Raw genomic sequence first — 15,598 nt, forward strand, 5'->3', positions numbered from 1 at the left:
ACAGATGTTTGGAGGGGTGGTGGGAGTCAGCTATTTTCAAGATGACATTCTGATCTGGGGCAGTAGCAGGGAGGAACATGATGCTAGAGTGAGGAGGGTCATGCAGATTCTTAAGGACAAAGGTCTGACCGTAAAGTTGACCAAGTGTCAGGTAGGGGTGGAGGAGGTTACATATTTGGGACATATATTGAGTTCACGAGGTGTGAGTCCAAAAAGGGAGTTGGTGCAGGTGTTGAGGGATACACCAGCTCCGGTCAATAAGGATCAGCTAAGGGCCTTTTTGGGCCTTGCGGAGTACTATGTTAAGTTTATATCCAATTATGCGGAAAAAACAGTAGCCATGAGAGCGCTCATGAGGAAGTGTGTAAGATTTGCGTGGTCTCAGGAGTGTGCAGCGGAATTTGAGTTGGTTAAGAGGGATGTAGAAAATGCTCCTTGCCTGAAATCGTTTGACCCGAAAAATAAAACGGCCTTGACTGTGGATGCAAGTGATGTGGGTTTGGGGGCAGTGTTGGAGCAGTGCATAAGTGGTGAATGGATGCCAGTGGCTTTTGCTTCGAGGACCTTGAGAGATGTGGAAACCAGATACTCGGTAATTGAGAGAGAGACTTTGGCGGTGTTATGGGCTTCAAAGCACTTTAGGACGTTTTTGTGGGGCATACCTTATATTGTCAGAACGGATCATAAACCGTTGGTGCAAGTGTTCTCTACCAAGGGAGTTATGGCAGTATCCCCGAGGATTGCGAAATGGTCAGTACAACTACAGGATTACAATTTTTCATTGCAGTATTTTCCGGGGAAGTTTAATGTTGTGGCAGACTGTTTGTCCCGGTTGCCTATGGTGGAAGAGGGCAGTCAGACAGTTTTAGTGAAAGAGGAAGACTGGCAGGAATGTCAGGTTGCTTGTGTGACGTCTGCGGTGGAGAAATCGTTGTGGGATCAGGAGTCTGAGGCTGATCTTGAGTTAAGGTGGATTAAGGAAGGTCTAGTGAAAGGTTGGCACACGGTTAAGGACAGGCCGGAAGGGAAAGGTTATGCCCAAGTTTTACATGAATTGGCTGAGGGTCCATGGGGTTTGTCTAGGGGAAGTAGGTTGATACCTCCTGTGAGTTTGAGAGGGAGAATTGTCGAATTAGCACATGTTGGTCATTTGTGTCGATCTTTGACTAAGAGGAGACTCAGGGAGGAGTACTGGTGGCCGGCTATGGACAAGGATGTTGAACAGGTGGTGAAGGACTGTCAGGCATGCTCTGTTAGCGATAAAAGCAAGGTACTCTATCCACAACCTATACATCCTGTAGAGGTGCCAGAACAAGTCTGGTCGAAATTGGCTTTAGATATCATGGGTCCGTTTGAGTGTTTAGAGCCTGAGTGCAGATATATGTTGGTGTTGGTGGACTATACGTCCAGGTGGATCGAGGTGGCGGCGTGTTCCTGCGTCACAACTGATTCGGTTATTGCTGTCTTGAGGAAAATTTTTGATCGCGAGGGATTACCTGCAACTTTAGTCACAGATAATGGGGTGCAGTTCACTTCCAGAGCGATGAGAGAGTTTTTGGAACAGCATGCTATTACCCATGTTAGAACAGCTTTGTACAATCCTTCTGCCAATGGATTAGTGGAGAGGGCCAATGGTACTATTAAGTCAGCTATACAGTTAGCTTTGGCTAATGGTTTGGATTGGCAGGAAGTGGTGACACAATATCTGGCTGCATATCGCAGAACGCCAGCTATAGTTACGGGTAGATCTCCATTTGAGCTTATGAGGGGCAGGAAAGCAGGTACAATGTTGAGAACCTTGGCTATGGGTGGTGGTGGGCCATGTGATATGGATTTGCAAGCTATTCATCGCACCATTTTGGCGCGCCAGGAGGCCATGGGGTCTTCACAAAAGTTTAGAAAGGAGTTGAATGTTGAGCTTGGGGATGAGGTGTACATACGAAATCCCAGGATGGTTCAAAAAGGTTACAGCAAGTTTTTGCCCTCAAGGAGAGTGGTTAAGGTTGGAAAGGGCCATGTGCAATTGGAGGATGGTTCTGTTTGGAGTAAGAAACGGGTGGTGGTGGATGGTTGCAAACGCGGGGAGAGGGCAGAGGTGGAGTCTGATTGGGAATGTCACGGTACTGGGCTGGATTATGATCCTGTGAGTTCACAAGTGATCAACCTTGAACAGGAAGAGGTTGTTCCACTTCCACGTCCTGTGGGTGCAGAAAGGAATGTGGAGGGTCAAAATGTTTCTAATCAACAACATCATGTGGGACAAGAAGGGGGTCGTCTGGCCAGGAGGTGTGGCCCCCCTATAAGGTTGAGAGATTATATTTGTTAAACATGAAATTTACATTTTATGGTGCAGTGCATCCTGCTGGTCAATATTTATTTATCCATGAATGCAATTGGTATTAATGATAAGCTATATATGTATATAATTTATGTTCATGTTTTTATAGTACATGTGTGCGATGTATTTGTCACAGGTTATTAACAATTGTGTTATGTAAGGGAAGAGGATATGTCGTAATGTGCACGGGCTCGTGCAGGGGCACTCGTGGAATGTTATGAGGGTTCGGAGTGGAGATTCCACGGTGGCCGTTGGCTGGAGGAGGCTGGGTAGCAGGCTGGTGGGGTCTCGTAAATAAATACGTATAATACACTTACATGTGTACGGTGAGATTTTATCATTTGTCTTCAGTTCTTGTGGATTTATCTTCCTGTGTTTATGGTCCGCGAAGCAGCCTCTTCTATCGATCGAATTCACTCTTCGTGTTTTACCACTTAGACCAGTGGCGTTAGTCAAACTGTGAGCTTGCCCCCACCCTGTCTCGGGGGCCGTGGGGACGTCTCTTAAAAAGGGAGGACGGTGACCAGACTCGGACTGGCCTAGAGGGCAATGCCCGAACCAAAAGCGCAAAATACTGGTGTGGGCCACTTTTTAGGGTCAAAGTGGGCCAACTGTTTTGGGCGATGTGGGACAGTTTGAGGAGTTACTTCACTATGCAGCTAGTAGTAGTTTTAACCGGTGTTGCTGAATCTTTATAATGCACAATTTGCATCACATTTCATCAAAAAACTTTCCCCTTGGGTATTACTCAAACAGTCTGTCACAAAAGGAATGAATTGCAATTTGCAACTCTGGGCCACTTTTTCATTGGTGCCGAGAAAATTGTATGCCCCAGTCCGACCATGGCGGTGACCACTTTTGATTTAAGCAAATATATAAGCAGCCCCTGTTTTTGTGTGGCCACAACAATATTTTACTCAAGATGGAGTGGAGATGAAAGTTTAGATACAAGTAAGTAGAAGGAACAGATTTTAGACTTGTCGGGTTTTCGTTAAAATCACAGGATACCGTATTCTGGCTCGCATGCACCTTAACTTCTGATCCTTCTAGGGGGCTTGGAATTACACATTATGCAATGGCAAGAGAGACGAAAGGGGTAGTTTGAGATCTCCTACTTCACTTTCTTTGCAGTCACTGGCAGGGCATCTGGACGAGGCAGTACGTTTTAAGCCACTGAGTTCCACTTTACATCTGGACTGTGACTGCAGTAGTCTTTAAAGAGATTCTAGTCTGTACCTCCCCCAACCCATCCAGTTGCTACTTTGGCTGGGATCTATGTGATGAAGAAAAAAATTCTCGCAGCCCAAAATACTGAATGTTTTTATTTTTATTTTGTTACCCCATTTCACCACATTTATAGGCAGACGGAGGACCCGCCACCTTTTTTTTATTAACTTAGCCCACATCCCCAGATATATTTATACGGTGAAATGGGGCTCTCGAAATTCGGTGTTTTGGGCTTCTCGTTGATGGGATGCAGTCTACCCTTTTGCTGTAGAGTGAGTATGCACTATAGATTCCCTCAAAGCTTTGTGAACTCATTGAGGAGTTCAGAAATGTCTTCAGTCCTCCTCGTTTCTTTTTGCTTTCACTGCCCCTCACTCCCTCTTGGTGAGGGTTGGTGCAGTGTTTTTATTGTAAATTGTCTTGGCTGAAGAATAGACTTTGACACTGTATGGTTTTAAGCTTGCGTGTTTCTTTTTCACTACAGGATGTGGCTTTACTGGATAGGCTGATTAAGGATGACACAGAATCTGGAAAGGTGCCCTTGCTGCTTGTGGCCAACGCGGGTGAGTGTCTGCAAGAAAGTGTCACTGCGCGGCTATTTTGTTTGCCATTGGATGACCTGGGCAGTATCTAAACTGCTCTCCATCAAAAAGTAATACCTGCTGTGTTCTCCCTACACCTCTAAATGTACAAGACAAAGCTGGTGCTGCTATTTCTATTCCTCACTGAATGTCTGTGCTCTCATTGGTGGAACACACCTGGCTAGGAAGATGTCGCCCTCTTATGCAGTGTGGGGAAACGGAATTGGAGCAAAGGGAATTAACAGCAATAACTAAATTGTGTAATGTTTACTTTGTATCCTATGATGTATATTTGTTTGAAACCCTTGCGCTCTTAAAGCACGTGCTCAAGCAGCTGCTCAGTCTGCAACCTGTGCTGTCCAGATGTTTTAGGGCTGAGACCAATGATCCTTTGCCATTTAGTGTGCTGGCTAACGCCGATGGGAGTTGTAGTACAACACATCTGGAGAGTCAAATGTTGCAGACCCTGCAAGCGGGAGTTAGCAAGGAAAGCGCACAATTTTACACCAAGTTTGTATTGCAAAGCAAACATTTTTTAACTGATTTAAAGATGGAAACTGTATAAAGGGCGTGTTTGTTCGTCCTGAAATCCCTTAAGGAATCACTAGGCTCCGCCCACGCCTGCTGTTAAGTGTCAATGTGTTACATTGTAACTAGTACGTTCGTGGTTCCCTTTGTTAAGGAAAGGAATGCAATGTAATCCTGCTCTTGATGTAGGAAAATTTGGTGATGGACCGAAGCATCAGTAGAATTCTTGCAAATGCTGTGCATGTTTTTCTTTAATGTAGGCACACCCGGAGCTGGCCACACCGATAAACTCATGCGCTTGAAAGAACTTTGTGACCAGTACAAGATGTGGCTGCATGTAGAAGGGTATGGAGGCTTTATCTTTGTGTGTGATTTATATGGAACGTTTCACAGTTGTTAAGGTGAATACATAACTAGGTAACTCAACATGCACGGTAAATGCATGTTTTGGTGTAAATCTATTTCTCCAGCATTGGATCTTTCATGGATTCACATGCTTAGAATATTCCCCGTCGTCAGACTGGGAACCCTCGGTACACATATATATAGTCATTTCCAATAGGAAAAACTTCTGCCCTATCCCCGTCTGCGTCCTCTACGGGGCCGCCCACGTACGCCCCGTTGGACGTGATGGTATATAAGCCCCGCCCCCGCGGGTCCCTTCAGATTTCAACCGTCTCCAAAGATAGTGGGATCTCCTCGTGTATTTTCTTCAAATACTTATCGATTGTTTCTAACTCCTGCGAGTTTGTCTGTTTGGTCCGCTTCCAACTCCTACGAGTTTTGTTAGTTGGTCTGGCAATAATGTCGGGTAAGCCTCTTTTCCGCCCGTGTGCCACGTGCGGTCTAAAGAAGGTTTATGAAGGGGATGGCCATCTTGACTGCATCTACTGCCTTCACCCCCACCACTCGGCGGACCAATGTGATATCTGCAAGGGGTTTTCCCAAAAAACCCTGAAGGACCGGAATCGGCGACTGGTCTCGTGGCTGAACGACGGCGCTGGAGCGTACCCTCAGTCGGAGGTAGGATCGGTGCGCAGTATCGCCTCAGCGAAAACATCAGAAGCCTCCCGACGCTCACATCCGTCGGAACCTCCGGCCAAAAAATCACGACCTACGGAGAAGGACGTGCCTCGAAGTCATTCCTCTAAGGCCTCATCGAAAGAATCGACGAAGAAATCATCTTCCTCTTCTTCTTCGTCGAAGAAAGATAAGGACAGGCCAAAATCCTCCTCGAGCGATCAGAAAAGATCAGCTACGAGTAGAGAGGCGGATAAACGCAGGGAGAGCTCCGCGAAGGCGGGACCGCCTAAGCCACCTGCAGGCCCTCCGTCGACGACGGCGACGATCCAAGTGCCCACTCCGTCACAGTCCCCCGCCTTTCAAACGGGCTCATCGTCGACGACGATTCCCTCGTCGACGGAGTTCCAGGCCTGGAGGCCAGAAACGTTCGACATGGGGCTACCCGACACACTGCTACAAGAACAGGCAGTTTCGATCGCCTCCAAAGAAGACGACGGCTTCAGAATAGTGAGCCCGGAAGACCTGGGGCTACGGCCCAGATTTCCTTCTGGTGCAACCTGCTCTCAAGTTTTCACCCAGCCTCCAAACGCCCAGGCTACTCTCTCCATGGAGGTACTTTCCTCCTTACACTCGCTCTTGAAGTCCCTGGACGAAAGGCTCCCGCCTGTTCCGACGACTCCCCTCGTCGACGAGCCCGGACCTTCACACCGCCCGACTAGATCGGTCGTGGGCCCAACTGCTCCAACAGTCCAGGAAGAAGGTGAGCTCTCGGACTCCCTCTCTGAACAGGGGTCAGCTTCTGATATCTCCCTCTCGCCGTCGAGAGACCCGTCATGGGTTTCGGATGTGGAGGTGGATCCTCCGAAAAGTCCCATTCACCCATCTCCACCGGATGACATAGGGGCCTTCCATTCCATGATGGAAAAAGCCTGCAAGGAGTTCGGTTTGACCCAACAAGAAGAAAAGAAGGACTGCTTCCTCTTTGACCACATGGGCAAGAATAGGCGTTCCATTTTTTCGATACCGATACTGGACCACGTATGGAAAGAGGGCGTCCAAACCATGCGGCATCCATTCTCGGAACCTGCGGTCAAAGGCCGCGTAGAGAAAAAATTTAAAGTTCCAGATTCGACGCCAAAATGCCTCTCTGCGCAACCCACGCCTGACTCGGTGGTATCGGCGGCGGCGACGAGAAAGGCAAAGGCCCAGCATAAGTGCTCTACCCCGCCGGACTCCGAAGCTAGACGCCAAGACGCTTTCGGTAAGAAGATCCTGTCAGTGGGAGCGTCAACAGTGAAAGCAGCGAACTCCCTGGCAATCATGGCCAGGTATGACAGGGAGATGTGGCACAGACTGGCACCCATTTTGGACCACCTCCCAGAAGAACACAGAGAATCAGCTATGTCCCTGGTTCGTGAAGGAGAAGAAGCCTCGAACCATGCTATCAATATAGCGGTGGACCTGGCAGACTCGGGGTTCAAACAAATTAACAACGGAGTGGTTCTACGACGCCAGGCCTGGCTCAAGTGCACCAACTTTAGACCCGAGGTGCAATATAAGGTCGTCGACATGCCTTTCGAAGGTGACCACCTGTTTGGCGAAAAGGTGGATGAGGCCTTGAAAGGAATGAAGGAGGACTCTGAGACGGCGCGCTCGCTGGGCTCTCTCCAAAGCGGTAAGCCCTTTCGTTCCTTTCGCCCCTTTAGAGGAGCTACGGGAAACGCACGATTTGCGGGATCCAGGGATAGAGCATTCGGGAGGTCTTCATATCCGTCCCAAGGCTATAGACGCGCCTCACAGTCCTCGACCCGACGCAGAAATTTCCAGGCCTCTAAGAGACGTCCCACTTACTCGTCGTCGACGGGAAAACAAAAAGATCAACAATGACGTTCTAGGAGGGAGAGTGTCAAGTTGCGTCGAGGAATGGGAGTCAATTACGACAGATTGGTGGGTTCTGGACACGGTGAGACTGGGACATTCCCTAAGATTCAAATCCAGACCTCCAAGACGTCCACCGATACGCCTGTCTCAACCACACCTAAGCGTCTTGCGTCGAGAGGTTGCGCTCATGCTAAAAAAAGGCGCCATCGAGTTAGTCCCTGCTTCACAGAGAGGCTTAGGGGTTTACTCACGCTGCTTCGTAGTAAAGAAACCAAACGGGAAGTGGCGCCCCATCCTCGACCTACGGGACCTCAACAAAACCCTGCTGAGTCAAAAGTTCAAGATGCTTACTCTACAGGAGGTAATCAGATCGGTCCAAAAGAACGATTTCCTGGCGTCACTGGACCTCCAAGATGCGTATTTTCACATTCCGGTGCGCACTCACCACAGGAGGTTCCTGAGGTTCCTAGTCGGCCAAACACACTACCAATTTACTGTGCTCCCTTTCGGCCTGAAGTCCTCCCCAAGAACCTTTACAAAGTGCCTAGCACCCGTAGCAGCCTGGCTGCGGAAGGAAGGGCATCACGTTTACCCGTACCTCGACGACTGGCTCGTGAGGGGATCCTCCCCAGCGTCGACCAACGACAGCCTATTGACCACCTTGCGACTGCTACAGCGTCTGGGATTTGCAGTGAACTACGAAAAGTCTTCACTAAAGCCCTCGAAGAGCTTGAAGTTCCTAGGTGCTCAATTCGACACCCACACGGGACTAGTGAAACCATCCCTGGAAAGGTTGTTGAAGATCAAACACCTGACAAGCCAACTTCGTTTACAGAGAAGGTTGTCAGTAAGAAAATATGCGGCTCTCCTCGGCTCCATGGCATCGTGCATCCACCTAGTCGCGAACTGCCGGTTGTTCATGAGACCTCTACAGGAGTTCCTATCAGACAGATGGAAGCAGGCCACAGGCCGCTGGTCGGACAAGATAATAGTCGACGACGAACGAGTTATCAAAGCCATCCGATGGTGGAAAGTGGCGCGCAACCTGGACAGAGGGGTCCCCCTGCAGGAGCCGGAATTTCAGAACACCATCATTACAGACGCCTCTCTGTCGGGCTGGGGAGCACACATGTCACGTCACCAAACCCAAGGCAGGTGGTCGTCGACCGAATCTCGCCTACATATCAACGTCCTGGAGCTAAGGGCGGTGAGATGGGCCCTGAAATCTTTCCTCCCACACATCAAGGGGTCAAAAGTAAGAGTGCTCACGGACAATACGACAGCTATGTTCTACCTGATAAAACAGGGTGGCACCAGATCCAGGACCCTCTCGAAGGAAGCTCAAAAGATCTGGCATTGGGCTTTAAAACACCACATCTCCCTAGTGGCATACCACCTACCGGGAGCGAAGAACTTACAGGCGGATTCCCTGAGCAGGACTATGTCACAAATACACGAGTGGGAGCTGGACTCCACTCAACTCGGGGAAATCTTCGAAAGATGGGGGACCCCGTCGATCGATCTCTTCGCCACGGAAAGAAACCGAAAATGTGCTCAGTTCGCGAGCAGATGGCCCCAAACAGGCTCCCTGGGGGAAGCGTTCTCGTTCCCGTGGACAGGCAAGTTCCTCTACGCCTTCCCTCCATTTCCCCTCATACGGAGGACGATCCAGGGGATCCACAGGTACAATTGCCGGGTCATCCTAGTGGCCCCGCGCTGGCCGAGGCAACCATGGTTCTCAGACCTCCTTCATCTGTCGCTGGATCAGCCGATACCATTCAGGAAAGTACCGAACCTCCTGTCCAGGGACGAGGGGACCGTGTGGCACCACAATCCGGACAGCCTGAACTTAACTGCATGGCTCCTGACTTCTCGGAGTTCGGGAACCTAAAAGTCTCGACTGATTGCCGAAGGATTCTGCAGGCGGCCAGAGCCCCGTCCACTAACAAATCATATGTAAGCAAATGGAAAAGGTTCTGTATATGGTGTCAAACACAACAAAATATACAACCTTTGGAAGTAACTCCGGAGCAAATCCTCCCGTATCTTCTTCATCTTGCGGAAAGCGGACTGTCATCATCGTCAATCAAAGTACACCTGGCGGCTGTTTCGAGATTTACCAGAAGAAGACAGTCCCCTCCACTATTCAGTGACAGGCTAGTGAAGCATTTCATGAAGGGTCTGTTTAGAACCTTCCCTCCGGAAAAACGGTTCCCACCGTCGTGGAGTCTGAACACGGTTCTAGCTGCCTTAATGAAGCCTCCCTTTGTGCCAATGTCCTCTTCATCTCTACAATTTCTATCTTGGAAACTCGCGTTCCTAGTTGCCATCACTTCGGCTAGAAGAATGTCGGAACTACAGGCACTGGTCATAGACCCTCCATATCTGAGGTTCTTTAAGGACAAAGTTATTTTATCAACTAACCCTTCATTCATCCCAAAAGTACCGTCGGTCTATCATAAGCACTCGACCCTGGTACTCCCTACTTTCTTTGCATCTCCTTCGTCGACGGCGGAGAAGGCTCTTCACACTCTGGACGTCAAAAGGGCGCTAAAATTTTACCTGCAAAAAACGCAAGATATCAGAGCCACCAGACAGCTATTCGTCGCCTACGGCCCCTCGGCTAGGGGTAAGGCTATCTCCAAACAAGGTCTGGCTCGCTGGGTCTCCTCGGCGATTACCCTGTGTCATTCCAAGGCCGGGAGACCTCTACTACATCGTCCCAGAGCCCATTCCACGAGATCGACATCTTCCTCCGTGGCTCTATGGGCAGGAATTCCGCTGACGGACATCTGCCAGGCGGCGGCATGGTCTGTTCCGCACACGTTTACGCGCCACTACTGCCTGGAAAAGCAGCACGCGGATGAGGTACAAATGGGAAGGGCAGTGCTTCGCCACCTTTTTCAATGAGGTAAGCCAAAGTTTCAAGAAGAATGCTGCCTATTATTATTTGGCCTCAGCTGGTTTTTCAGAGTGTATACATGAATGTGCATAGTTTATTGACCTAAACATAAGTGGTTGGGTAGATATGTGCGCAAGGGGTGCATACTGAGTCATATGACATAGCATTGTATGGCGGAAATCCGTTTCGTATCAGTATAATAAGTTGTTGCTTACATAAATGGTGTAAACGGTAGTGTTTGGGGGTGTCTCTACGAATGTAAGTTACATTGCACTCTCACCTCCTTCTTGATGTTACTGCTTTACAATCTATTCTAAGCATGTGAATCCATGAAAGATCCAATGCTGGAGAAGGGAGTAGTTTCTTACCTGTAACTCCATTTCTCCAGCATTGGTATCTTTCATGGATTCACATGCGCCCTCCGGCCTCCCCGGACTGCAATGTGGAAGATTGGTATGTAAGCAAGTTTTCCCCCCGTTATCTTGGAGGGGTCGAAATCTGAAGGGACCCGCGGGGGCGGGGCTTATATACCATCACGTCCAACGGGGCGTACGTGGGCGGCCCCGTAGAGGACGCAGACGGGGATAGGGCAGAAGTTTTTCCTATTGGAAATGACTATATATATGTGTACCGAGGGTTCCCAGTCTGACGACGGGGAATATTCTAAGCATGTGAATCCATGAAAGATACCAATGCTGGAGAAATGGAGTTACAGGTAAGAAACTACTCCCATACCCTGTGCTCCGAATGCTATATTGTAGGAAGACTTATTCTAGCAGCAGTTTGCAACCACAACTGAGTGTTAATCTGGTCTGCCAACGGGGGTTCTTTGATTAAAATGATGGGATCCCTTTTGGCCAAAGCAGTAGGACTGAATATGAGCTTTACTGGCTAGCATGGCATGCCTTCAAGTCCAAACAATGTCTTTAACATATTGGCAATAGTCAGAAAGTTAATTGTGCAACTATGCTGGTTGCTCCCTCTGCATGCGTTCCTATTCTACCGTTTAGGTGTATGCCACATGGCCTGTGTATTGATTAGCCCCTACACCGGTCTCACCTTACTTTACACCCATCCCAAAAAAATTATAATAAACTGTCAAATGCCAGATGAGTACTCCTGCATTGCTTGTGGAATCCTTTTCAGGTCAATGTGGTCCATACTTTAAAATGCATGCACTGTGGCACTGATTGTATCAATAGTCCTGTTCTAATCCAGCACCTAAGTAAGACCTAAGATTGGATGATGGACAGAAGCCTCTGCCTGAAGGGGGTTCACAACTGAAATTCTACTCTGCAGATCATCTCATCACTTTGGATCAACCTCTTTCTGTGATAACCTCTTTGGGAGCCTTGCCCACACCCACAACAAAATGCAAAACCTTGGAGTAGCCTAACTTTCATCCCCCGGCACACACTGAGCAAATCTGACCACTTCCAGACCCCTATCGCAAGGAAGATGCTACCCGTCCTTGACTTTTGCCGCAATGAGATTAATGATTCAATCTCATTTAGAGGACCACACCATCCTCTGTGAAGGTATTCCTAAGAAACCCATGAGACTGCAACCGCTTAGGCAAAACCGGTCATGATCGGCATGTCTGATCACAGGCCTAAAGATGTACTTTCATATCTCAACTGCCCTTAAATCCCTCAAACATATTCCGATAAAACACAGGGTGTACTTGCAGCTCCCCCGCTTCATGCACCAAGCCCATAGTTGCACATGTCAAATACATTGCAAATCTTGCGCAACATTATCCCCCTTGCAAGACTTTCCGATCATCAACAGCCAGACTTACCCAGACCACGTAGCCAAAAGTCAAAATGTTGGTACGCTGACCTCAGTGTTTCCGAGATGTACAGTTATGCACCAGAAAGCATTAGGCAAGAAACAAATGTCATTTGCTTCAAAAAGACCCTAAATACCTCTTGACTGGCACAAGCGTTTCCCTCTATAATTTCCCATGGAGAATTGCTTTGGCAGCGTTCTACAATCGGCCCACCCTGTCTCCTGGCTCTGGGTTCTTCGTCTCTCACTACTACACTAACATTGTCTCTGTCCCTCTACAATAAGCTTTACGCAGGATCCTTATCTTTACATCAGGATTATGTCAGTCTCAGATTTTTCTGTGCTAAGTTTTGGGCAAATGGAATCGGGAAGAGACCAACCCCCCCCCCCCATATTCCTAAATATGTTTTCCTGTGCCTCCCCCATGCCTCAAACCTCCTCCCCGCATTCTGTCTTCTCTGAAGTGGTCTTCTCTGCATGTTATATGCAATAGAGAACATCAGTGAATACATTAAATACTGATAGTATTCACCTTGGGGGAGGGGATACAAAGATATTTTATTAAGTCCTCATGATCACAAATTCAAGGTAAAGATGTGAGGGAAAACATTTGCACAAATTAAGAGATAATTAAGAAATTTTATTTTCTCATTTCAACTGGTAACTACTACAAAATGGGCTTTGTAAAGTGGTGCAAACCAGAAATTAATTAATGGTGCTGCGTCGCCAATGCCTACTGAAAAAGTCCTTTGGGCGAAGATTTCTGCGAAACCAGGTCAAGGTTTGCAGTTGCTCCTAGAAAGGCAGAGTAATGGGAAAGGGGTCGTGTAATCAAGATCCCAAACCGTGACTCTAAGGTAACCTCGACAGACCTGTTCAGCATACACAATGTGAAGAGGAGCAGAGGGTGGTAGTTCACCTCCCGTCAATGGGAAGAACTGCTTCTCTTTTTAGTGTTTATTTGGTTAGGGGCTGGGAGGTGAGCAGCAGCTGCTTGGAGGAATCAAAATATTGAAACTGTGCAGCTACCAGCCATTTAATCACTTTACGTTTTCGGCCTCAAAACAGAGTAGCCAAGTTTGCGTTTCCAAATGATTTGTCGTCTTGAATCCGAGAGATATTGTATATTACATTATAATGATATTGTTTCTGATTGCAATTATTGTTACAGTCGTATACAAGATATTTGTATTGCTAAAAGGACCATTTTGCCAATATAATTTTACAAATAGACTGGCTTTGTTGCTAAGCAGGAAATGGCCTCTCTCGAATGCAGTTTCATGAAATATTCAAGGAGAAGATTAGGCCTCAGTTGAAAAAACCTGTACATATTTAATGCACGCTGACACTGTTTCTTCTTTCTTTCTTCCAGAGTTAATTTGGCAACCTTGACGTTAGGCTATGTGTCCTCTCCTGTTCTGGTATGTTTTCACCAGAATTTGTTTGAATTTTACAACTGCAAAAGTCAACGATAACAAAAAAACCGCCACTTAAAACGTCTTTTACACACTTGATGGCGAGGCCTTATTGTAATGGAATGTAAACAACCATGGAGTAAAAATGGCTTTTTATAATGGCGCTGGATACTGCCAGTTTTCCTGTTTGAGCGTTGCAAATAGATGTTTCTATTCCCCCAACTCCATGATGAGGCATTTATCAACCTTGGAAGCATAAAGGTCTTAAAAGGTCCTGCTGTGTTTCAAACTTCTGCTCTGCAGGTCCGGTCCCACCCAGGTATCGGTAGCAAGTGCTTAACTCACTGAGCCTTCTCACCACAGAATGCATCGGCTGCATTGTGCTTCTTGGCAAGTGTAGCGGGTTCATGGCTGGGTTACGAAGTCCAAGATGACTGTTCATGTTTTAAATGCAAGATCATTTGTTCTCGTCTTTGGGGGGTCTTTTTATGATTATTGGTGGTATTATTAGAAGACTGCTCCTTTTGAAACTAGGAGTCTGCCTCATGAGGAAATTGCACATATATTATTGGGTTGAATTTACCACAGCCAATGAGATTGTCTTCATATTAATTATAATGTATTAACATAATAGATGTATGCATGTTATTACCACACTGTTTTGATAGCCATTACAGCAAGTTTTATTATCCATCCTATACCCCTACATCTGCGCACACAGAGAGAAGCAATTATCATTTTCTCCAGCATGGGGTCTGGCATGGATTCACATGCTCATGAATATTCCCCGTCGTCAGGCTGGGAATCCTCGGTAAAGAAAATCAGTATCAGTTTCGTTTCTGATCTGTCTTTCGTAGTAGTAACCAATCACTGATCTCTGCGTCATACTGACCACAGCCAATGACTGCCATCTCCCTAAGCCCCGCATCTGGCAGCCATCTTCAGATTTTTACTGCACGGTCAAGTGTTGGGATCCTCGTGCTATTGCTCTCGAGCTTTAGTGCTTTTTTCGCTTTTTTTCCTAGGAAAATTTTCTCTTTTTCAGTCAAAAGAGCCTCAAGATCCACCGTTTCTTCATCCGATCAACGGGGACCCGTGTCAGATTCTTCTACGCCCCTCAAGGGTGAAGACTTCGTCGAGCCACGCTTTTGGAGGACTCCAGAAGTTTCTCAGGCCCATCGCGATCATGGCCCAGGAGAAGGGAAGCTCGATGCCCGGAAAGCTGTTCAGGGTCTGCCCTGGATGCCAGCTTCAGAATGTCTTTAAGGAGGACGAACACTCCCTTTGCCTCTACTGCCTGCATGAGGACAAGACGCACGTGGAGAAAGACTGTGCGTTTTGCGGCAATATGTCGGAGCGGACCATGAAGGACCGCCATCTGCATCTCGCCAACTGGCTGGAAGGGAAGAGCCCGTCAGGCGAGAAGAAGTCTGAGCGGTCTTCTAAGACCTTTGAGGGCGCCCCGGCGACGGGGGTCCAACAGAAGGCCAAGCACCGCGAGTCTGCTGGCCCCGGGAGCGCCGAACGGTCAGGCTCTACGGGAGCCAGGCAGGGCGCATCCTCCCCAGCGCCATCAACCACGAGCCAATGCTCTGGCTCGGGTAAGAGGAAGGCCGAGCACCCGGCGAAGCTCCTGGAGAGACCCCGGTGGAGCTCGAAGGCCCCATCGGAGGGGGAGCGAGGCGGTGACCCTCCCCCCAAGGAGAAGGCAGTGAGCGCACCTAAGGTGGTGAAAGCCTTAATCCATCCGGCCAAGGCCTCTATCGAGACAGTCGCGGCGGCCCTGGCTCAGCCTGTGGAGGCTACACCAGTGGTGGCGACCTCGGGGCCCAGGGTCTCCCTGCCACCGCGGAGGGAGTCCTCTTTCATGCCCATCGAAAGGACCCCCGTGAAACTTCTGACGGAGAAGAAA

General features: G+C 48.3%; 1 protein-coding gene across 1 annotated transcript in view; it reads left to right on the plus strand.

Moving 5' to 3' along the window:
* PDXDC1 (pyridoxal dependent decarboxylase domain containing 1) overlaps nt 1-15,598 on the plus strand; it is a 1,210,974-nt gene that overhangs the window by 498,694 nt on the left and 696,682 nt on the right. The window contains exons 8-10 of the mRNA XM_069647127.1: nt 4,050-4,128; nt 4,935-5,019; nt 13,644-13,692. Coding sequence (XP_069503228.1) covers nt 4,050-4,128; nt 4,935-5,019; nt 13,644-13,692 — 213 coding nt within the window. The remainder of the gene's footprint in view (nt 1-4,049; nt 4,129-4,934; nt 5,020-13,643; nt 13,693-15,598) is intronic.

The sequence above is a fragment of the Ambystoma mexicanum genome, chromosome 2q (assembly GCF_040938575.1).
Source record: "Ambystoma mexicanum isolate Mex_15411 chromosome 2q, UKY_AmexF1_1, whole genome shotgun sequence".
NCBI classification, from domain to species: Eukaryota; Metazoa; Chordata; class Amphibia; order Caudata; family Ambystomatidae; genus Ambystoma; species Ambystoma mexicanum.